This window comes from Suncus etruscus, chromosome 1, assembly GCF_024139225.1.
Source record: "Suncus etruscus isolate mSunEtr1 chromosome 1, mSunEtr1.pri.cur, whole genome shotgun sequence".
In the NCBI taxonomy this organism is placed as follows: Eukaryota; Metazoa; Chordata; class Mammalia; order Eulipotyphla; family Soricidae; genus Suncus; species Suncus etruscus.
Window position 1 is genome coordinate 138805759 of NC_064848.1, and position 24980 is coordinate 138830738.

A 24980-nucleotide genomic window follows, 5' to 3' on the forward strand; every position below is an offset into this window, starting at 1 on the left:
TTGCTTTGTCCTGTCATGATATACTTCCCCTGAATCAGCCCCCTGTCCTTTGGCCATCCCCACCTGCAGCTCATGATTGCCAGTTGACCCGCCATTGTTGTAGAAAAGCAACAGTTTCAGAACAGAGCTCAGCCACCTGCTCCCTACAGTGGCCTTGGGCCACTTCTGCTAGATATCCTGGCACTACCTTCTCTCTCCTCTTACTCGCTATTCCTACAGTGCTGCACAGTGGGACTCACTTTCTCCCAGGAGCAGGGCTGAATCCATCTGGTTTGGTCTGTTTTTTGTTTAAGCTTTTTGGCCGGTGACATTTGTGCCACACCCAGCGGTGCTTAGGGCTTACCCCTGGCTCTCTGCTCAGGGATCACTCCAGGCAGGCTCAGGGGACCATATGCAATGCCAGGGACTTGAGCCTGGGCCAGCTTCAGCTTACCTCCTGTACTCTCTCTGTCTCCCAGTTTACATTTTTCATGCTGCGATGATAGTAAATTATATATAAGGTTATAATTGTTAGGAATTTCTCATTTTGACTGACATGTAAAATAATAGTACATTATACTTTATATATAGCTAAGTAACCGTTTGTGGTATCATCGGATCAATAAAATGGGCCATTATGCATTGTATAGGAGCTTACAGTGAGGAAAGATGGGAGGGATGCTAGAGTAGTGCTCTCTCCAAACAGTGATGTCTTTCTGCTTCTGCAGTGTGTGCTTTCAGTGAAGAGGGGAGATTATTTGGAAGTGCATATGCCTCACCCAAGTTCCATCCCTGGCAGCCCATGTGGTTCTCTGAGCACCTCAAATGTGTCCCAAGAACCAAAAATAAATAAATAAAAATATGATGTTTAAGTCTTAATTTATTTAGTGCTCTTGCAAGTACAGTGAGGTAAGGGTAATGTTGGATCTTTCTTGTTTTGTTTTTGTTTTTGGGCCATACCCTGTGATGCTCAGGGTTATTCCTGACTATGTTCAGAAATCGCTCCTGGCTTGGGAGAACCATATGGGATGCCTGGGGATCGAATCGCCCACCACTTGCAGCCATGTGCAAGGCAAACGCTGTATCGCCGAGCCATGCTCCGGCCCCTGGACCTGTCTTTTTTCATCAACCATTACTTTGTCTTGAAATCTGGCTGTAAACCAGATTGTTTATTATTGCCTATTCAGCAGCTAGTTCCACCTTCCTTTGTTGTTAGTTGTGCAAGGGTGAGTTGAGCTCATCCACCTCATATGGAAACTTTTAAATTGATTCTTGATTATTCACAAAATATATTGATTTCTTTATGAAAGCCATGTCCAGCAGTGTACCAACTGGTTGCACCTCGCAATTCTGAGGGTTGGGGGATATGTGGTATCAGGGAAAGTTACATTGAAGAAGAGGAGCAATTGACTGGGTCAGAGCGTCCCCTCTAGTTTGCAAGTATCCAAGTGGGTCTTGAGAAAGAGGTAGAAATAAGGTTCTTTTGTCCCAGGTTTAAATAAAACTCACAGCCTTAGTCTCTATGGCCATTTATGGCCATCATTGAAGACAGGACCACAGCTCAGACCATTAGCACTGGGCTCTTGTGATAGAGAGCCCCTCACACCCACAGCCAGTGGAGAGATCTGAAGAGGGTGGGAAGGGGGGTTTGGCTTTCTGCACTGCCAGTCCTTCACTCATCTGACATATTCCCTCTCTCCTGCTCTGCCCACAGCGAGGCTGCTGCCCATGCCGTCGCCACGCTAGCTGAGGCCACCTTGCAAGGCGGGGGGCAGATCGTCCTGTCTGGAGAAACCGCAGCAGCCGTTGGAGCACTTACTGGAGTCCAAGATGCTAATGGTAAGAGGCCATAAATATTTCATTGAATTTCTTCCCTGTTTCCACTTAGACCTTCATAGCATGACTGACAACAAACTCTTCAGCATGAGATTTAGCTTTGATTGGATTTCTTTCTGTATTGATCAGCAGCTGATGCCTAGGAAAATTCAGAAAACCTCTGCTGCCTTTCACTTGTAGGACACCTGGGTTTTCTGAAAGAGAAGGTCATTATAGTGGCTACCTAATCTGAATTGTTGATATTTTTTTGGTGGAGGGAGAATCAATTTTTGGACCACACCCAGTGACACTCAGGGGTTACTCCTGGCTATGCGCTCAGAAATTGCTCCTGGCTTGAGGGACCATATGAGATGCCGGGGATCGAATCAAGGTCCATCCTGGGTCAGCTGCGTGCAGAGCAAATGCCCTAGCACTGTGCTATCACTCTGGCCCCAACACCCCACTGGAATGTGGGTGACTCCAGATAGATGGTACTTAACTATTTATTTTTGTGTTTGAGGCCACACCCAGCAGTGCTCAGGACTTACTTACTCTTGGTTCTGAACTCAGGAATCACTGGTGGCAGTCCTGAAGGGGTCATATGGGATGCTAGAGATCAAACTCAGGTCAGCCACATGCAAGGCAAAACCCCTCTACCCACTGTACTATCAGTCTTGCCCAATATCCCTTTATTTTGGTAGAAAGCTTTTTGAGGGCTGAATGGCTGAGATGTCTCTTGCACTTTTTAGAGCAGGTTCCTAAGAATTGACTAAGAGATGAGCTAGAAAAGTGTTTCAGTAAAACACATGTATACCCAACTGTGGAAGTGGAAAGAAAGTCTTTCTGTTTCCCAGAGAAAGATGACATAGAAAATGTACCTGGCCTTTGAAGCTTCTGATCATAGTACTCTTAAACAAAGGTCAGATACTACAACTACAGCCTCCTGCTTTCTCCTGTGGGCACAGAAGCTTCCCCAGACCAGCCCACATAGAGAGTTGATTGGGTCAAAATAACATGTGGTCACACATGTTCCTGCTGTAAAAGACCATAAGTGGAATTAAGGAGAATTTCCCTCATTAGCTAGAACTCTGCCCCTATATCCTTATCTTTTTCTGTTTCTTCTCTCAGCCTTAATCCACCTTGAGAGGAAGGTCGGCTATCTGGCTGTGTGACATTCTTCTGAAGAGCAAGTGCTGTGATTCCCTCTGGAGCTGCGAAAATGCTCCCCTGTGGGGGTCTGATTGGGCCTTTGTTAATCTGCTAATGGTCTTGACTTCTGTGAGAGAGAACAGACACTGTTCTCACTGTTCTGGGCCTCCCATCCTCACCTTTTCTTTTCCTGGATGGATTTGTAGGTTTGTAGAAAGACCGGGACTGTCAGCCAAGTCGATTTGTTCCCTGTTCGATCAGGTCAGATCATGCTTATCACAGTTCCTGGAAACCACTTCTTTCCAGGAGCTTTGGATCATGTCAATCCATTGTGTCGATTTTATGTTGTTGGCTGCTTTTGTAAGAGGAATCTAGTCTATATTCTAAAAGCCAGTAATCCTCCCCCAAAAAATCTGTCACCAGCCATTTATATTGTCCTCAGGCTTGATCATTGGAATTACCACTTAATGTAGCTTTTCTTTTTTTTTTTTTTTTTTTTTTGGTTTTTCGGGCCACACCTGTTTGATGCTCAGGGGTTACTCCTGGCTAAGCACTCAGAAATTGCCCCTGGCCTGCGGGGACCATATGGGATGCCGGGGGATTGAACCCTGGTCCTTCCTTGGCTAGCACTTGCAAGGCAGACACCTTACCTCTAGCGCCACCTCACTGGCCCCTTAATGTAGCTTTTCTTTGATCAAATTGAACCATTGACTTCTGCCTTGTCCCAGCAGTTTGAGGAAAAGATTAACCAACACATATGCCCCTTGGGATGGGGTTAAATTTATCCAAACAATTCTGATAATCCTTATCTTTAACATTTTACCCAGAGTAGTCATAAGATTTACACTGGGATGACAACCAGACTCCTCCCATTTAACCTGCTGAGGTGGTACCAGGCTAGTCTTTCTAGGGTTTCTCTTCTCATGAGTCTTTCAGAATGTGTCCTATTGCCAGTGTTTGTCACTTCCCTGGTGACAAACTGATGCTATATGCCATTAAGAACAAGTTAGTTTGTGTTATCAGGAGGGGGTTGCAGGAGGCTGGCATGTTCCAGATTTGAGAGAATGTTTTAAGTATAAATCATATTGGCAGATCACCCTTATCAGGACAGTTTGGATTTTGTTTAAGCCTGGAGCAGGAATTCTGGTTTTTTATTTTTATTTTTATTTTTATTTTTTTGGGTTTTTCGGGCCACACCCATTTGATGCTCAGGGGTTACTCCTGGCTAAGCGCTCAGAAATTGCCCCTGGCTTGGGGGGACCATATGGGATGCCGGGGGATTGAACCGCGGTCCTTCCTTGGCTAGCTCTTGCAAGGCAGACACCTTACCTCTAGCACCACCTCGCCAGCCCCGAGTTCCTGGTTTTTTAGACTGAGATGGAGATTGGAGGAACCTTGTGTATCAAACTTGAGAAACGGCAGGTGTGAGAGAGCACAAGAGGGCTAGAACAGGGCAGGACCCCAGACAATGGTTTTCAAGTTCATGATTATGTCCATACAGCAAAAATCTAAATTCTAGATCTCTGAGGCAGACCTGACAGATTTCCCTTTTTCTGGACTCCGCTTCAGTTCTAAGAAAATTTCTCAAACACTAGCATTACTTCATTTGTGTTCTTTTAATAGTGTTTTTTAATTGTGTTCTTTATTAGTGAATGATATCTTTGGATGATTCTGTATGATTTGCTTCAACTTATTTCTTTTGGACATTGGGACACTTGCAGCGGTGCTTGGGGACCACTCATGACTTAGTGCTCTGGGGGCTACACAGTGTTAGGGCTGGAACCCGGACATCCCGCATGCAAAGTTTTCATTAATCCCACTGAGCTTTCGCTGGCTTGGATTTGTTCCTATTGGGACATTTTTGTAGGTATCTTCTTGAAATGCAGACCGAGTTTCCTGATTCTCAGTTCTTTTTATTTACTTATTTATTTACTTTTTATTTTTTTGGGTTACACCTGTCGGCGTTCAGGGGTTACTCCTGGCTCTGCACTCCTGGCAGGCTCGAGGGACCATATGGGATGCTGGGATTCAAACTGGGGTCCGTCCTGTGTTGGCCTCATGCAAGGCAAATGCCTTACTGCTGTGCTATCACTCCGCCCCTTATTTTCTTTTTTAAAACTCCAAACTGTTAGCTCATGCTCATACTATAAGGTCCTTTTCATATTCATTCCCTTTCATCTTTCATATCTAAAACCTAGATGAAGGGGAGCAAAAGAGATCTCTGAGTTCATAGGTCATCAGTAATGGTAGTTGGAATTATTGGCCTTGGCTGTGGAGCCATGAAACCTCTTCTGAGAGCATCTCAGAAGAATCAAGACTTTCTAAAACAAATTTTTTTCTAATGGCGCCACAGGGCAAAAGGGCATTAAAACATTGTTGGGGCTTGGCCTTTGATTTTGAGACCTGATTATTAAAATGATTCATAATCTCACAATGTTATTTTTTTTAAAACATAACATTTCCTATTCATTAAAATATTTTTACCAAATTAGCACTATTTTGATACTATTTTGTAAGTTGCTTTGAAGAATCTTAATCATTGTATATTATCTTTTAATAAATGACTTTGGGGCCGGAGAGATAGCATGGAGGTAAGGCGTTTGCCTCTCATGCAGAAGGTCGGTGGTTCGAATCCTGGCATCCCATATGGTCCCCTGAGCCTGCCAGAAGTGATTTCTGAGCGTAGAGCCAGGAGTAACTCCTGAGCACTGCCAGGTGTGACCCAAAAACAAACAAAAAATAAATAAATAAAATAAAAAATAAATGACTTTAATTTTTAATAGATGACATTAAAACTTGATAATATATTTTATTTTCTATCACATTAATCCCCTACAACTCCATCATTTAGACTTAAATTTTTTAATAATAAATTGCTTTATTTTTGAGGCTGGAGGGATAGTATAGAGCAATGGTCCTCAAACTATGGCCCACAGGCCACATATTGTATTTATTCCCATTTTGTTTCTTCACATCTAATAAGATATATGCAGTGTGCATAGAAATTTGTTCCTAATTTTTGTTTTTACTATAATCTGGCCCTCCAACAGTCTGAAAGACAGTGAACTGGCCCCCTGTTTAAAAAGTTTGAGGACCCTGGTATAGAGGGTAGGGTTTTGGTTGGCTGTGCATGCAACTGATCCCTGGCACGCAATATGGTCCCCTGAGCCTTGCCAGGAATGATTCCTGAGTGCAGAGCCAGGAGTAAGCCCTGAGCACCTCTGGGTGAGGCCCTAAAACTAAAACAAAAGAAATGTACAGATCTTCCTCATATCTTTGATACTTTGCTCTCAATATCTCTAATGGTATTGTTGTAAACTGTTTTGTTATCCTCACCTACATTAGATATTAGGTATTAGCACCAACATTAGGTATTACTATAATTGATTGTTTTGCTTATGTGGTAGACAGTGGCTTTTATTTCATTTGCATCTTCTTTTATTATTTTTTGGTGTGGGGGCTACATCCTGCTATGTTCAGGGGATTACTCTTGGCAGACTCGGATGACCATGTGGAGTAACTGTACATCAAATCTGGTTCGACTACATTGAAGGCAAATTTTCTTTTTTCTTTTATTTTCTTTAATAAAATCTTTAAGCACCATGGTTACAAGCATGATTGTAGTTGGATTTCAGTCATAAACAGAACACCCCCCTTCACCAGTGCAACATTCCTCACCACCAATGCCCCCCACTTCTCAAGCCCTGCCTATATTCGAGACAGGCATTCTATTTCTCTCACTCATCAAGATTGTCATGATAGTTGTTAACACTAGTTATTTCCCTAACTGCACTCGCCATTCTTTGTGGTGAGCTTCATATTGTGAGCCAGTTCTTCTGGCCCTCATCTCTGTATTTCTGGGCATATTACAATAATGTCCTTAATTTTTCTTAAAACCCATAGATGAGTGAGACCATACTCTGTTTATCTCTCTCCCTCTGACTTATTTCCCTCAGCATAATAGATTCCATGTACATCCACGCATAGGAAAATTTCATTACTTCATCTCCTGATGGCTGCATAATATTCCATTGTGTATATGTACCACAGTTTCTTTAGCCATTCATCTGTTGAAGGGCATCTTGGTTGTTTCCAGAGTCTGGCTATTGCAAATAGCAATGATTATAGATGTGAGGAAGAGATTTTTTAATTGTACTTTTACTAGGGTATATCCATAGGAGTGGTATAGCTGGATCTTATGGGAGCTCGGTTTCCAGTTTTTTTGAAGAATCTCCATGTTGTTTTCCATAAAAGCTAGACTAGATGGCATTTCCACCAGCAGTGGATAAGAGTTCCTTTCTCTCCACATTCCCGCCAGTACTGATTGTTCTTGTTCTTTGTGATGTGTGCCAGTCTCTGTGGTGTGAGATGGTACCTCATTGTTGTTTTGATTTGCATCTCCCTGATGATTAGTGATGTGGAGCATTTTTTCATGTGTCTTTTGGCCATTTGTATCTCTTTGAGGAAGTGTCTATTCATTTCTTCTCATTTTTTGGTGGGACTATATGTTTTTTTCTTATTAAGTTCTGTCAGTACCTTGTATATTTTTGATATTAGCCCCTTGTCTGATGGGTATTGGGTGAATAGCTTCTCCCATTCTGTGGGTGGCTTTTGTATCCTAGGCACTATTTTCTTTGAGGTATAGAAGCTTCTCAACTTTATATAGTCCCACCTGTATATCTCTGCTTCCAACTTGTTTAGAGAGTGCTATTTCCTCCTTGAAGATGAAAGGCAGGGGCCGGCATGGTGGCGTTAGAGGTAAGGTGTATGCCTTGCCAGCGCTAGCCTAGGACGGACCACAGTTCGATCCCCCGTGTTCCCATATGGTCCCCCAAGCCAGGAGCGACTTCTGAGTGCATAGCCAGGAGTAACCCCTGAGTGTCACCTGGTGTGGCCCAAAAACCAAAAAAAAAAGATGATGAAAGGCAAATGTTCTACCCACTATACTATCTTCCTGGCTCCTTGCATCTTTTTATATATCTTGCATATTTTTGTGATAAATTTTTTTCTGTTACTATCCTCATGTCTATATTGTAGTGTTTGTCTATTTGTTTTTTATTACCCCTTTTTTTTATAGCCTTTATTGGTTAGGAAAACTTCATATTTTAAAATACAGCTTCTAGGGTGGCTGGAGCAATTATTCTGTGGTTGAGGCATTTGCCTTGCTCTCAGCCATCCTGGGTTCGATTTCTGGAATTCCATATGGTCCTCTGAGCCTGCCCAGAATAATTTCTTTTTTTTTTTTTTTTTTCTTTTTTGTGGTTTTTGGGTCACACCCAGCAATGCTCGGGTTATTCCTGGCTCCGGGCTCAGAAATTGCTCCTGGCAGGCACGGGGACCATATGGGACACCAGGATTCAAACCGATGACCTCCTGCATGAAAGGCAAATGCCTTACCTCCATGCTATCTCTCCGGCCCCCAGAGTAATTTCTAAATACAAAGTTAGGAGTAACCCTTGAGTGCTGCTGGGTATGACCCCAAAACAAACAAAAATACAGCCTCTTCTTTTATTTTGGGAGTGGGTCACAACTGATGATTCTCAGGGCTTACTTATGGCTCTGCACTCTCCTGGCAGTGCTTTTGGAACAATACGGTATGTCCAGGGATCAAATCCTGGTCAGCCATTTTCAAGGCAAGTGCCTTCCTTACCTGCTGTACTATCTCCAAGTAGGCTCCAAAATGCAGCCTATTGTACATATCACAAATATTTTTTTCTCCAGTTTCCTTTTACTTCCCTAATCTTTCTCCAGCCTTTATGTTTATATTGACCTCAAAATCTAATTGTGCCAGTTGTTTGTAATTTGACAATTTATTTGTTTTGTTTTTGGTGTTTGGGCCATAACCAGCAGTACTTAGAACTACTCCTGGCTCTATATTCAGGGAACACTCCTTGCGAGGCTCTTGACCATACGCCATATCAGGAATCAAACTTATATCCAATATATACCAGACCTTCACTTGATATTTTCTTTCCTTAATATGAATTTCTCCAATTTCTATACTCTGATTTTATATTTTAATTATAAAATATCTGGAATTTATTTTGGTATATGGCATTAGGATAGAATCTGATTTTTCCTTCCCATATGTACTCAGTATTGCAGCACCTCTTATGCCATAGAAAGGTTAAATTCCAGCCTTTCAAAACTTATCTGAAATGTCATCTTTCTCCTGTGTAAAATCTGTAGACAGTCTTGTGGGGCTCTTTTATTTCAGACCATCTACCTCTTCTCTGTGCTGTAAGATTGCATTTACTTGATATTCTTAGCAGTGAAAAATGACATCTATAAATTTGAGAAGCAATTAGAATTGCAAAGAATTTTGATTCTTTTTCTTTCCTCCTGCTCAGATTTCCCTGGAGCAGGGTACATGATGCTGGTCACATCCCAGAGCTGGATGGACATGGGCCCAAGTCCTCTGCAGATGCCCCATGACTGGTCATGACTCTGTAGCTTTGCTGGAGGAGATTCTGTCCCTTCAGGGCAGCTCACTTCCTGACCTTACTTCAGTGTCTTTCTAGATCAGAAACTCTTGGCCCTATATTTTGTTTGTACACAAATCTGGGGGTGGGCAGAACCCAAATCCCAATGGAATTTGGGGTCAGAACAGTAGTATAGCAGGAGTAGTACTTGCTCTACATGCTCACTCTCAGCCATGCTTTTGTCTCTCATAGCCATTGTTCCATTGTTGTTTTGTTTGGGGGGACCACACTTGGCAGTGCTCAGGGGTTACTTCTGACTCTGCCTGCACTCAGGTATCACACCTGGAATACTCGGAACCAAGGCAAATACCCTATTCGCTGTGCTGTTGCTCCAGCCCTTCCCTTCTTTTTATCAAACTTCTACATATTGTTTTCTATATTCTTCTAAGTGTTTCACATATATTAACTTACTTATAACCCTTTGAATCTGTATACGTATGAGTCATATGTGTGGATATTTATATATGTAATGAAGATCCTTTTATCTCCATTTGTCATGGAAAAATAAAAGTTTATTTTATTTGTCAGGTTAATGTAGAGTGGCAGGATATAAATTTAGGTGATTTGTTTCCAACCCTTTCTGCTGCTATATATATTGCTATATATATATATATATATATATATATATATATATATATTTTTTTTTTTTTTTTTTTTTTTTTTTAATTTTTGGAGGGGTTGGACAAAGGGCTACACCTGACTGTGCTTAGGTTTCACTCCGGTTCTGAGCTCAGGGGTCACTTTTGGTGTTGTCCAAGGCAACATGTGTGGTACTGGGGATCAAACTTGGATCAGCTACATGGAAAGCAAGTGTTCTACTACCGTACTATTGCTCTGGCCTTCTGCTGTGAACTAGTTTCTGCTTGGACTCCTTAGAAAATGATTATCTCCTCTTTTTAGAGTAGGTATGTGTAGAAACTTTAGGTTTTTCCTGTCCCCTGGCCCATGGCTCTTGCCTCTGTCTAGTTGAAGTACTGTTCTGTCTGTCCTAGCTGTTCCTGTTGGTTAGAGGGATGCTTGCTGGCTTTCCAGGTGCCCCTATCTGAATGCACTGTGTCGGCTGGGGAGCTGGCAAGTCTCCATTTCAGAGTTCACAGAGCTCAGCAGTTGATATCAGGCTGTTTCAGCAAGCCAGCAGATCGTGTTGCAATTACCCATCTTCCTAGTTTCACTGGGGGCAGGGGCTGCACTTGGAAGTGTAGAGGTTTGAGGGGAAGTAGATGTTCAGAAGGAAACAATCCCAGCTGGAGTTGAGTCCTCACTCCCTAGGAGCCTCAGTCAGCTCTTCCCATTTCACCTACCTCTACCCTCCACCCCACACCCCAGGGAAATGAGTGTGAAGGGTGGAAAGGACTCACGACACAACCATGGCTGCCTACAGCAAGGCTGCTCTGAGTGTCCCTTGTTCACTGGGCCTCCTATCCTTGCTTCTGCCACCAGTCCTGGGTCCCCACAGAGAGTTAACAGAGCACATCTTCCCCTTAGTGTCCACTGCTTATACTCTGCTGCTTAAGGCCAGGACCCAACTACCTTCCTCAGGGTCTGAAAGAAGAGGGCTAGAGTAGTAATTAGGCCTTGATACTGAGTGGGTCTGTGTAGAATTGATCTCAAAGCCTCATTTTTCTCCAGAGCTCCATGTCCTTTCCTCCAGTTTGCCCCTACCCACAGTCCTGCTGAGGCCTTCCCTAAATATGAAACATAAAATTTCGTGGGGCCAGAGAGATAGCACAGTGGTAAGGCATTTGCCTTAGACGCAGAAGGATGGTAGTTTGAATCCCCCGAGCCTGCCAGGAGCGATTTCTGAGCATATAGAGCCAGGAGTAACCCCTGAGTACTGCCAGTTAAAATTTTGTGAACCTAAAAGAATCCACATGGTCTTAGTGTGTTGTAAAACTAGAGCTTTCCAACTGCCAAATCCAAAGCAGTCAATTGTTTATTTCCTTAAGGGAAAAAACTTCTTTCTCTTCACCTTTTTAACTTCCTATTTTTCATTGACCTTAACCTCCCCACACACACACACACCCCCAAAAAAAAAACAGGGCCGGAGCGATGCAGCTGACCTAGGACAGACCTCGGTTCAATTCCCAGCATCCTATATGGTCCCCCAAGCCAGGAGCGATTTCTGAGCTCAGTGCCAGGAGTAACCCCTGAGTGTCACTGGGTCTGGCCCAAAAAACAAAACAAAAACTACATTTGTTTGTTTGGGGATTATACCTAGCTATGCTTAGATTACACTGGCTTGACACTCGGGGATCACAACTGCCAGTGTTCAGGGAACCATATGAGATGCTGGGAATGGAACCCAGGTTAACCACGTGCAAGGAAAGCTTCATGGCTGTTCTATTTCTCCTGCTTCTCCCCTTGTGGGGTCAGGGAGGGAGACAAAACTTTTATTTTGATTTTTGGTTTATGGACTTCACCCAACAGTGCTCAGGGGTTACTTCTGGCTCTGCACTCAGGAATCATTCGAATCATTCCTGGCAGGCTCAAGGGACCTTATGGGATATTGAACCCAAGATGTCCATATGCAAGACAAATATCCTACCTTCGATCTATTGTTGCTTTTATAATGTGTATATTTTCCAAATTGAACTTAATTTCAACTATGCTCATTAAAATACCCATTTTAAAGCACTGCTCTTTTTTACCAGAGGATATAAGTAGAGAGAGGAGGACAGTGACATGCAGTTCAAATTGGGGAGGCTGGACTCCTAGTCAGGTGAGGTCCTTGCTTGAGAGACTAGGGTAAGCATTCCTTTTGCATAGCTTCCCCAAGTTAGAGGGTGGCCCAAAGGTCAGATCTGTATTGATTATACTGAAGCGATCCTAGCTGGGTCCATAGGAGACCTAATGCTGGGTAGGTGTAAATTTCATTTTCTCTGAAAACCTACTTGATATGTATTTATTTATTTTTGCAGTTCTGGTGATCGAACACAGGGCCTACGCATGTGAAGCAGAGTGCGCATAGATCAGAGATAGCTCCCATCTTCCCTATCTCTCGCTCTGCCATCGGAAGTGATGTCTAGGGTCATTTAAATCATTGGGTATCTGGCAAAGCCCTGACAGTAGAAGGTGGGCAGGACCTACAGAGATGGACAGATACTCTAGAAGCTCAACGCTAACAGGCCCTGTGATTTTGGGCAAATGAATTAACCTCTCTACAACTTAACTAAGGTTAAGATATTATATCAAACCCTTGAGCCTGCCAAGTGAGCACCACTGAGGGCAGCCCTGTAAAACTAGAGTACTACTAGTTTCAGGCTCCTCAAGTAGCTGGTGAGTATTAGACAAAATGATTCATTGTGCTTGGCATAGAGCTGCATTGTGAGCATGATCTTAGCCATCAGATCAACTTCACTCTTCCCTTGGGTCATCACTCAGCTTAGGGCGAGAGAGAGTTCAGAGGGCCTGGAGCTCATGCTGTGCATGCCAGTAATCCCAGAGCTGGATCCCTGGCACTATGTGGTCACCAAGTAACATCCAGAGCTACTCCTGAACACAGCCAGGAGGAATACCTAAGCCCAACTGAGTGTGGCCCAAAACCAGAACAAAAAACTTAGACCAGCTTATAGTGAGTGAGTGGGCATTACTGCTGGAGTGTTGCTTTCCTACCTTTAGACTGCCCAGAGCTAGTGCAGGTGGAGCCCATAGCACTAGATTAGAAGTTTGTTCAATAAGTAACCTCAAGTGAAGATAGTTGGAACAACTACACGACGACCCTTTTCCAATGCTCCACACTTCCATCACTCTCCTGTGCTAGGCCTGAGCCCCATTTGCTCTCAGTGAGACCGTTTACTCTCAGTGACAACATTGTCTCCTGTCAGCTCTTGAGGCCTGCATTGGACCTCAGCACTCCTTCCTTTCTGCCACTGCCAATTTCCAGCACTTCCTACAGGCCCTTCACTCCAGCCTTTCTTGTTTTTGTTTTTGTTTTTGTTTTTGTTTTTTTTTTTTTTTTTGGTTTTTGGGCCACACCCGGTGATGCTCAGGGGTTACTCCTGGCTATGTGCTCAGAAGTCGCTCCTGGCTTGGGGGACCATATGGGATGCCGGGGGATCGAACCGCGGTCCGTCCAAGGCTAGCGCAGGTAAGGCAGGCACCTTACCTCTAGCGCCACCACCCGGCCCCTTTTTTTTTTTTTTTTTTGGTTTTTGGGCCACACCCTGTGATGCTCAGGGGTTACTCCTGGCTATGCGCTCAGAAGTTGCTCCTGGCTTCTTGGGGGACCATATGGGACACCGGGGGATCGAACCGTGGTCCGTCCTAGGCTAGCGCAGGCACCTTACCACTCCAGCCTTTCTTAACATCGACTGTGAAATCCTGCTCTTAGCCTTGGCTGATGTTACCTGTATTTGGGTTTTTTTGGTTTTGTTTTCTAATGGGGTCAAACCCAGGGCCTCCTGGCACGTAGTCTCCCACTTGAGACCTCTCCCCAGAGCCTACATAAAACCTGGTGTCATTCAGGAATAACTCCCACCAGGTACAAAATAGTTGCTCTGAGGGAGTCAGGGGAATCAAACTTTGGGGTCTGGTCCGCCCTGTGAGCCATCGCCCTTGCCCCCACATACATTTTTTAAGAGTGTCTTTTCAGCCTCTGTGCAGTATGATAGCTTAGAAAGAGTTGTTTGGGCCCGGAGAGATAGCACAGCGGCATTTGCCTTGCAAGCAGCCGATCCAGGACCAAAGGTGGTTGGTTCGAATCTCGGTTTCCCATATGGTCCCCCGTGCTGCCAGGATCTATTTCTGAGCAGACAGCCAGGAATAACCCCTGAGCACCGCTGGGTGTGGCCCAAAAACAAACAAAAAAAAAAAAAAAGAAAAGAAAGAAAGAGTTGTTGACTTTTCTGCTACTATTATATTATTTGTACCTTTCATCCAAAAATGGTCAGTTTAACAAGGTCAGGACTTAAAGATTCAACCCTAAGCAGTGTTTTTGTGACTTATAACATCACCAGCTGCAAGTCTCTTGTTTGAATGGCTCTAGGGAGCCTGACCTTGGGCAAGGAGAGACATCCAGAATACTGATGTCTCTCTCCTACTGAGAGGGACCTGCAGGGATGCGAAATTTCCAAGATGAATGCAAAAGCAGGTGAAGGCTCGCCTGCCAGCCAGCCCTTCGCTATTTGGAATCCAGTGTTTTCAGGCAGAGAGGGTGGGACCTAGTCCATGGATTGCCCTGAACATCCTAAGAAGAGGGTGACAGAAGGCTGCCCAGGAACTGCAGGATTTTGACTGCACCCAGGACAGACTTTGGTCTAGGAAACACTTTCTTTGCAGACAGGGTTTTCCCCTAAGTTCACTGATTTGTTTTACTTTGTTCTGGGGCCATACCTGATGGTGCTCAGGGCTTAGTCCTGGCTCTGTACTCAGGGATCACTCGTGGCAGGCTCAGGAAACCATATTGTCAGCCATATGCAAGGCCTTATCCTCTGTACTATCTCTCATTTTAGGAGTGGGGGGTGGGCACAGCATGGCTATGAAACTGTTTTTTTTTCCTTTTCTCCAAATTTTTCCCACTTCTGCTCCTGCCACTGACTGAACCACACTCTGCCTTATTGCACCATCACCCATTGGGCTAGGGATTATAGGGCTGCCCAGCTCATTTCTCAGCAGCTAAAGCTGGGCCCTGTGCAGGGGTTCCTTGCCACTAAGTGCCAACCAACCAGAACCAGCCCTAGACCTTCACCAGTTTCCCCCTTCTTTGAACAGACGTGTTTGACTATGTAATTTTAAGGTGCATGCCATGTTAATTTTCAGTTTATAAATAATAATTTGTGATGTCAGTACCTCTCCCAAGTTATATATGCTTTCTTTTCAGTAAAGTTTGGTAAGATACTGTTGTTTGTCTTCTGTGGGGTCTCTCTTCTCCCCTTCACTTTCAGACGAGGTCCCCCTCACACAGGTCTCTTTCCCCACTGGTCACTGGCCCAGCCAGCTGATCCAGCCAGGCTCTGCTCCAACTGTTTAGATCTGTGAGTTCCCATGAAACCAACGCAATGGTTCAGTTCCTCGGTCACTCCAACCCTGGGGCACTGCTTTGACTGGCCCCTGGGGGACTGTGATGCATGATTTTTTTAAAATATTGATCTGTACCTCTGGAGATGTCTTAACAGCTCGTGGAAACCATGGGGTGGCTTCTAGGACCTTGTGGAAAGGGAAAAGGAGTTTGCCTGAAGGGTTTGGGGGTAACTCCTGCCAGTGATTGGATCCTTATCTTTGCATCTCTGAAGGCCTGGGAAGTAGCTAGAGGATTGGCCAGTTTGCCTTGCATCTGTGAGTTCCAGGGTTCCTGGCACCCAAAATAGGAATTAATTATATAAATAAAAATGGTTTCTCCAAGGATCTGTGTCCTTTCCTCATTTCCTTGTACCTAGGCCAAAAAAATTAATGGAGACCACACAGAAGGCCTCATCTTCAGACTGGTCTCCCCCTCCTCCCCAGCCCTGAGGCCTGGAGAGTTCTCTCTTCATTAAACCAGATCTAAGCACCAGAGGCCCTATGTGCACTCAGGGCCAGCAAAGCATGAGGGCAGGAGTGTGTGTGGGTGTGATCCTGGGGTTAGGGAATGTCATCCTCCCCTTTCAGACCTAGCTCTGGGACTTGCAAGGACTCCTCAGAGAAAACTGGTTGAAATAGCAACAGTATCTCAGATTTAGCCTGGTCCTTTCTTTCACATCAGCTTATGTCATTGGAACTGAGAGATAGCAGAGGGGTTAAGGCACTTTACTTACATCAATCCTGGTTCGGTTCCCAGCACCACATACAATCCCTCAAGCACAGTGAAGAGTAATCCCTAAGCATACAGCTAGGACTAAACCCTGGGTACTTGCAAGGGGTAGTCCAGATCCCCCCCACCAATAAAAGAACTTATGTCATTTAAGGTATTCTTTCTTATACTCATAGTGAGCCCTGTGGGACAGAAATGACCCATCAGTTTCATAACTTAACACAATCAACTCTTGTTCACCACGTTCTGTTATGCTGTTGCTTTAGATGCATTTTAAATCCTTGCATGATTTCTCTAAGCAAGCAGGTACAAGCCGGGGCCAACACCTCCATCTCTCTCTACCCCCTGTAGTGGGTGCTTAAGGGACACAAATTTGTTTTTATATGAGCTTCAGGTTGACCTAATTAGGGGAATAAGCCTGATCTCAGAAAAGCATAAAGTCCAGGCTGGAGGAGAAGTCAGGGGAAAGATACAACCCCTTTCAGTCATCTGGTGACCAAGGGTCAACTACCCTTGGGACCTGCTGTCACTGGAATGTGGCCATCTTCCAAGGTGTTTGGAGAGCCCTCCATAAGGAGGTCAGAGACCATGTGGGTCTGAGAAGTCAATTTCATGCTGCTATTCCCACAGCCTGGATACCTTACTCAGTGCCTATGAGAGAAACCTTCTCTCCGGGGAGACAGAGAAAGAGCTGGGAGGTAGGCTCAGAGCCTTTCTGCCAGGTGCTGCATTGGGTGGCTCTGCTGGAAAGTACACAATGCTGATACCTTTCTGCCTTTACAAGCTGGAATTCCTTCAGGAAGAATATGTCCCCTCTAACAGGTAGAAGAAATACACCTAAGCATGGCACTGGTGGAGATGACTGTCTTTGGCACCAGCAAACCACAGAGCTATTCAGTCTTCTCGCTGCTGAAAGCCAGAGTGATGCTATTAGATTGGTTTGTTGTAGGCATGGGGTCTCTGTACATGGTGCAAGCAGGCATTTGGATATGAGAACATTCTTGGAATCTCCTTTTGCTTCCATCTATCCCCCACTTAGAGGAGGGCAGAAAAAGAGGCAAGGATAGGCAGTGGAACTGAGGACCAGGGGTGAATCACAGGCTCCCTCCCTTTGCCTATCTGAAATTTTCCCCATATGTAACTTTAAAAAATAATTATAGAAAGGGCAGGATAGCACAGACGGTAGGGCGTTTGCCTTGTACATGGCTGACCCAAGTTTAATCTCCAGTCTCTCCTACGGTCCCTTGACCCTGCCTGGAGCGATTTTTGAAGGCAGAGCCAGGAGCAATCTCTGGACTCTGGGTGTGACCCAAAAACAAAAACAAACAAAAAATAAAATCATGGGAAAAAGTCTCCATTTCTAACTATGGGTAACTCCTAATTATGACTCCCTTTTATTGCAATACCTTAGTGTTGCAGACTCGTAAACAGTTTGGTTTCTGCCATCGGAGTCCATCTCTCCTAGTTTCACAATGTGAACGCTGCCCAGACTGCCTGCCATACCATATCCACCAAAGCAGACTGATGACCCTGAATTTCTTCCTACCATTTTCAGTGATTTTCTTCTTTAAGCCAGAAAAACTTTAATGACATGTAAGACAACTGAAGACAGATGAACTGAGATGAGGAACAGGGTACAGAGTGGCAGAATTTGGGCAACCTGCATTTCAGAAATGGCTACATGAGGTCCTGTTGATGTCAGCAGCACATGGAGTCTGGAAGGAAGGAGAAAAGGCAGAAAGGAAGATTTCTCAGTGATTTCTTCCAGAAATGTCTTCACCTGGCAACTCCCACCGTTTTCTGTCCATTAGATCGGCTGTCTTCCTGGATACAGAAATATTCCATAAACTTTCTCACCTGCTCTCCTCAAACTAACGCTCACTTGGTCAGATCAGCAGGCCTTGGAGTTGGCTGGTTCCACCCCAGTTTTGAGAGTGCCTAGTCTCCAGGTTACAAAACAGGGTGGTTCTGTATACTGAAAGCCTCAAACCTTCATTTCGTTAATGTCTCTTGACACTCAGTAATTTCAGGAGGAAACTTGAAATTATACCTCTTCGGTGCGTTTTTGCTTTGTTTAGTTTGGGTTTTGGACCACACCCAGCAGTGCTGTAGGATACTTCTGAGTCACTTCTGGCGGTGTTCAAGGGACCATATGGGATGCCAGAGATTGAACCCAAGTAGGCTGCATGCAAGGCTTACAACTTACCCACTGTATTATTGCTTCAGCCCCTCCACTCAAGGGGACCACACCTGGCAGTGCTGAGGGACTATTCCTGATTTCGTGCCTGAATAATCTTCAGGTGGAACTAGGGAGGGTTTACTTGTGACTTTGCACTCAAGGATGACTCCCAGTGGGGGAGGGGGATCATGAGCGATGGTATGGAGGTAGGGCATTTGCCTTGCAAGCAGGACGACAGGGGTTCAAATCCCAGCATCCCATAAGGTCCCCCCAAGCCTGCCAGGAGCAAGCACTCTACATTCTGTACTGTCTCTCCAACCCGAAAGTAGATTAATTCTAACATTCAGATTGTAGGGTGCATGCAAGAAATTTCCTGATGGTCTGCAGAAACGGGCAAAGACCATAAGTGGTCCTGGTCCCTAGAGTCAGCACCATGCAAGTTATGCTGGTGTTTTTTAATGTACTTTGTTTGTTTGTTTGTTTTTGGGCCACACCTAGCTGTACTCAGGAGTTACTCCTGACTCTGCACTCAGAAATTGCTCCTGGCAGGCTCGGGGAACCATATGGGATACTGGGAACCGAACCCAGGTCTGTCCTGGGTCAGCTGCGTGCAAGGCAAATGCCCTGACGCTGTGCTATCACTCTGGCCCAAAGGAAAGTGCTTTTCTAAAAGTGAGGCTCCTGGTTGTCAGAAAGAGGAGAGAACTCTGAATTCTGAGAGGTACCTCTGGCCCCAAGACACCTGTGAGACCGCTGTTGGCTTCAGGAGAATACTCTCTGCTTGCTAGGTGTAATACATATTTTAATCCATAAATCCCTCTAATGCGCCAAAAGCTGTGGACTTAGAAAACCCAGAAGAGGAAGAGTAAATGTCCCAGAAGCTCCCATATGGTCCCCAGTACCTGCCAGGAGTTATTTCTGAGCAGACAGCCAGGAGTAACCCCTGAGCAATGCCGGGTGTGGGCCCCCCCCCAAAAAAATGTCCCAGAAGCAACTGCCTTGACTGAAATAGACCTGTGGAGAGAAAACTGCCATTTCTTTGCTTTCCATGTCCTTCTATGACAGTTTCCTGGAACACCTTATAGACACCAACTGCATCGCCTGCTTGCTTGCCTCTTCTCCTGCCCGCCGTCTGTCCTCTGTCTCTTTGGTCCTTGTTCCGTCTCAGCCTTTCTGTCTCCCGGCCCTCAGGAGTCCCTTTTTGCCCCAGTTTCCCTCACTTCTCCCTTTTCCATACTAGTATCTGTCATGTCTTTTCTTGTCCCCATGACAGTGGATTGCCATAGACAGAAGCCAGTCACTGATAAATTTTTTTCCAGGCCTGCAAATGAAATTTTCTGAAGGATTTCCCTCCAGTCTGTCTAACCTAGAAAGACCTGTAGATATCCTTGACATCTCTAAAACCTGCAGAAGTTACTTAGGTAATGCATTCCTTCCAGCTCCCAGCCTCCAGGTCCCTGGTATATACGCACTTGCCTGGTGTATACTCACCTTCCCAAACTGATTTTGACACTCCCACTTCCCTTTGGTGTTTTAGACTCCTTTCTCTCCCACCAACTTGGGGTTTATTATAATGCATCATTTTCTTCACCTACTTTATTTCCCACTCACAATCATCCATATTTTTCCTGCTCACAACCATCCATATTTTTCCCCCCACTAAAGTTATTTCCATCATCAATGTAGAAGGTCCAGGGAGCTGAAAGATTTAGTTACAGCAAACAACAATTCCCAGAGGATTCCCAATTGTGAGGGCCAATGAATGGCCCTTTCATCCCCAGGCCTCTGTCCTGCTCTATCTTGTCCTGGGACCAGCTTGGGAGAGGTTAGTCTGGAGCTCGGGGAACCTGGACCGGTCCTGTCACTGTGGGCTCTGAGAGACCAAAGCCTGTGATTCAAGTTCCTGGAAGGCTTAGCAGTTGGCCGGAGGCTGACACACCTTTCACCACCCCCTCCACCCGTGTAACGTTCTCACTACACCTCTAGTTGGCCGCCACTCACCCCGCCAGTTCTAAGTGTTGCGCCATCCTGCCAGCCCTGGTGCCCTGCTATCTCAGCCCCTATCTCGTCTCTCTTGCCTGAGAGACCGTGTGGCCTGACAGCTGCAGGGATCTATGCTGCCTCGGCTTTCCTTTCTGTTTTGAGCCACTTCAGCCTATTATCTGGGACCCACTAGCCCACTTGGTCATGCCTCATGTTCAGAGTCAACTTTTGAGAGCAGCAGGCAATAATTGAGCACCTACTGTGTGCCCAGCCCCATGCCAGGTGTCACCTAAGGCAGCATATGGTAGTTGCTGGCAATCCTGGGAGGCCATAGGCATAGGCAGCAGGACCAGCTTCCCTGGAGGACTGTCCTCTGTGGGGACAAGGGGAGAGCATTTTGCTGTACCACCATGAGATTATTGCTGTGAAGGGGTTGGAGAGATAGTATAACATGTAAGGTGCTTAATTTGCATATAGCAGACCCTGCATCCCGTGTGGTCCCCTGAGCACTGCCAACAGGGATTCCTGAGTGTCTAGTTGAGTAACCCCTGAACACCACCAGGTGTGGCCCAAAATCCAATAAAAGGAAAGAAAAAGAGTATTGCCACAGAGAGAATCTTACTGCCCATAGCAGGATGGTCTCACCCAAGGCTTTCAGGCTCCTGGCAGAGGTCAAGGCTAAAAGAAATGCAATCAAGTAGCTGGAAACTGTGAAGAGCAGTTGACATATTCAATTATTAAGCATCTACTGTCTCCACGTTGCTCAGTAGCATCAGCTCTCTTAGTAAGCAGATTTACAGAGAGAAAAGCAGGTCCTAGAAACAAACAGCTTAGACCTGGTGCCAGCAGTAAGAGCCCTGAGACTGGGGGGCTCAGGGCCTCCTCTGGGGAAGTGAACCCTGCGACCAATGTGGAAATGATTAGAATGGGACTTAGGTTGTTGTTTATAGCACAGTAGGGACAGGTAGGGAAAGGGACACTGGGAGCTAGCTATTTAGACATCATTTTTCCCTGCATGGGGAGCCACACAGCACATGTGTGTATGCACATGTGTGTACAACGCGTGTGTGTGCCCAGATACATGTGCATATGTGTGTTTGTGTGCATGCATGTGTTTGTGTGTGTTGTGCAATATGTTCTATTATACTGGTGGTCAGTGGCAAGACTCAGCAGAGATCAGGAATAGGGTAGATTAGCTCCTGCGTCACTCTCCACTGTGCGAGGCTGTGACCTTAAGGTCACTCTTCTTGGCGCCTGTGGTCTACCACCAGGCCTCAGAGACAAACCTCCAGGAAACCTGTAGGCCTCCTGTTTGGCAAGGAACAAGACCAACCCCATCATGTAAGCAGATGATCACTTCTGTTCGAGCAAGGCCAAACTGGGAAGAAGGCTATTAACCAACACTCCACTGATGATTGGAGGTGCTCAGACCCATCGCCGAGTCCCCCTCTTTCTCCATTCCTTGAAGGACTCCTGTCTTCAGTCCCCTAACAAGCACAGTCATTGTGAGTCTGAGCAGAACTAAGGAGAGAGGAACAGACGCGTCCCCAGCCTTGTCCCAGTGAGTCTCAAGAGGGCAGCTTTTCTGGGTCATACACATCCCTGTCTGGGGAGCGACTTCTGCACTTGGCAGCATCTCAGAAGGTTGGAAGTTGAACGGTGAAGATCATCATCATGCCCAGCAGGCACTGCCCCCAATGGGAGGTTCTGCAGCCAGGAGAACACAGATACTGCTCCTTAGTCTGTGTTTGTCAGGAGAGCTCATTCCCAGAGCCAGGTGTAATGGGTCAGTTGGGAGATACAGTTAAGCTGTGGGCATGGTCTTGAGTGCAGTCTGGCTGCCCCCAAGAAACTGGCTGCAAGGGTGTGTGTGGGATAGTTCTTTCTCTTTAGGGGCTACTTTGTTGCCTGTTTTTGTTTTTGTTTTGTTTTGTTTTGGTTTGGTTTGGTTTGGTTTGGTTTTGGGGCCACATCCGGAGACCCCAAATAAACTCAGAGGTTTATTCCTGGCTCTGTGCTCAGAAATTGCTCAGAAATGGTCATGCTTGAGGGAACATATGGGATGCCAGGAATTGAAACTGGGTCTGTCCCTGGTCTGCCGCGTGCAAGGCAAATACCTTACCACTGTGCTATCACTCCAGCCCCTGTTTCTAAAAATGAAGTCCCTGGACCTAAGCGATCATACAGTGGATAGGGTACTTGCCTTGCACATGTCTGACCTAGGTTTGTATGGTCCCCTGAACACAGAGCCTGAAGTAAACTCTGAGCAAAGCTGAATATGAGGGGTGTGGAAAAGAGAGAGAGAAAGAAAATAGTGTGGTAGGACACTTACCTTGTGTATGAGAAGCAGGTGCTTAATTCCCTGCTCCTCAAAAACAAACAGCCATTGGGCCAGAGTGTTATTACAGTTAAGGGCCTACCTTTGCATTATGCCAATGTAAGTTTGATGTTCAGCATCTCATGAACCCCTGAGCACTAACTACCAGGAGCGAGTACAGAGCTAGGATAATCTGAGCATTGCTGGTATAGCCCCAAAATAAACCAAAGTGCAACTGGTAGAAGGATCCAGCAGGATTCTGTCCTGTGATCTTTTCTGGAACATGTGGCCTGGAGCTGGCTTGTCTCTAGAATTTTGATCTGACCGCTGCCCAGCCTCTTTGAGCTGGGCCTTTCACTTCTTGCCAGCTTTGTCTGCTTTTCCCATTTGGATCAGCCTAGCCCCTCCAGCTCCCATGACTGCTGAATTCTGGAGCATTCTGGTATTTGGAATGAACCCCAGATCCAGAGCCTGAGCACTATAAACTCTACCTCCTGGAGGAAAGAAAATCACTCCCCTGAGATGTAATTTAATGGTAGGGTGCAGACCTAACATGTGCAAGGCCCTGAATTAGATCCCCACCATCACAGACCCTCACACTCCCAGTGTTATCAGGTGTAGCACCTATAAAATAAAAATGTTTTTATTTTTGGGCCATGCCTCGATATGCTCAGGGTTCACTCCTGGTGGGTCTCAGTGACCATATGCAGTTCTGGGGATCAAGCTGGGGTTGGCTGCATGCAAGGCAAATGCTCTGCCTATTGTATTATCTATTCACTCTAGCCTAAAATTTTTAAAATTACTCTTCTGAGGCGAGGGATCTAGATTAAAGGGCTAGAATTCATGTTTTCTTTTGTTTGTTTTTGTGCCACACCCGGCAGTGCTCAGGTGCTCTACACTCAGAAATCACTCCTGGCAGGGTTGGGAGACCATATTTGGTGCCGGGATTCTAACCACCATCCTTCTGCATACAAGGCAAATGCCCTACCTCCATGCTATCTCTCTGGCCCCTAGAGTTCATGTTTTCTGTGCTGGATGTAAAGCCTGAGTTCAATTAACATGGTCCCCCAGGCACCACTGATCAAAAATAATAATAATTGGCTTACTCCTGGCTCAGAGATCATTCCTGGTGGACTCAGGACCATATATTGGTCCTAAATAAACACTAAAGTTCTTAGAGCTTTCGGAGAGTTTTAAAATCTAGAGGCCGGGTCTTGAGTGATAGCACAGTGGTAAGGCGTTTGCCTTATAGTTCAGCATCCCATATGGTCCACTGAGCCTGCCAGGAGCAATTTCTGAGCGTAGAGCCAGAAGTAACCCCTGAGCACTGCCGGGTGTGACCCAAAAACCAAAAAAAAAAAAAATCTAGAGGCCAGGCTAAGTCACTGCCTTTGGCTTTGCACAACAAGCTCTTCTGTAAGAGGGGAGGTGGGCCTTCAGCTTCTCCAGCGCCATGCTGTGGGCATCCTGGCTGGTACAAGCTGGCTACTAGGAGCCCAAAAAAAAAAAAAAAAACAACTTCCACTCCTGAAAGTGGAACAGGGAGGGCTTCCCTTTGCGTAATCAATCAGAGTGACCCAGAATACAAGCTTAAAACTGACATGCACCTTCTAGATTAGGGCTAATCAAGGCCAGGCTGAGCAGATGCGGGGACAATCCCCCCCTGATTACCAGACCTCAGCATTTAATCATCCCTACCAAGGACAGGCCAGTCTTCCAGCCCCACTTCCCCTGCCATGGCCAAAATACGGAAGGGATTTGTCTGATCCCAGGTCAGAGAGTGTGAGAGACCCTCAGCCTCACAGTGGACCAGGATTTTAATGCACTGCGAGTGGGCAGTGACTTGTGTGTGATATTTCTCTCCCTAAAATGGTTTTCAGACGTGAGGTGGCCTACCAGTTAGATAGTCACTATTATAGCAGCTTGTATAGGGGGTCACATCACAGGATAGAGGGCGCTTTCCCCCTCCCTGCAGGGGAAGGCTGAAGGCTGTTTGCACACATTCCCAGCAGCGTTGTCCTAGGAGGGGCCCAGAAGACAGATGCCATTCATAAATGTGGAGAACCTTTCTGCAGGTTGCCAGGAACTAAAATGATGGCAACTCCCTACCTGCTCTCAGGACTGAACAGTCCTTGGGAGACTCAGGCCAGCATGGTGGCAGGCTGGGGCACATGCAGAGCTGATGCTCAGTGAGGGAGGAGAGAAAGGAAAATAAAAGTCTTGCGGGGAACAAAAGAAGAGTCATTTATAGCAGAAGTAATGGTGTGGGGGGCATGTGTAGTAAAGGTGTATGGAAGGGTGTTATAATAATGGTGGGTGGGTGTGTAATAATGTATTTGGAGGAGGGTG

General features: G+C 45.6%; 1 protein-coding gene across 1 annotated transcript in view; it reads left to right on the forward strand.

Moving 5' to 3' along the window:
- The window catches only part of NRF1 (nuclear respiratory factor 1), a 147976-nt gene that overhangs the window by 114042 nt on the left and 8954 nt on the right, over positions 1-24980 (forward strand). Inside the window, exon 10 of the mRNA XM_049774815.1 lies at positions 1694-1818. Within this exon, the coding sequence (XP_049630772.1) occupies positions 1694-1818 (125 nt within the window). The remainder of the gene's footprint in view (positions 1-1693; positions 1819-24980) is intronic.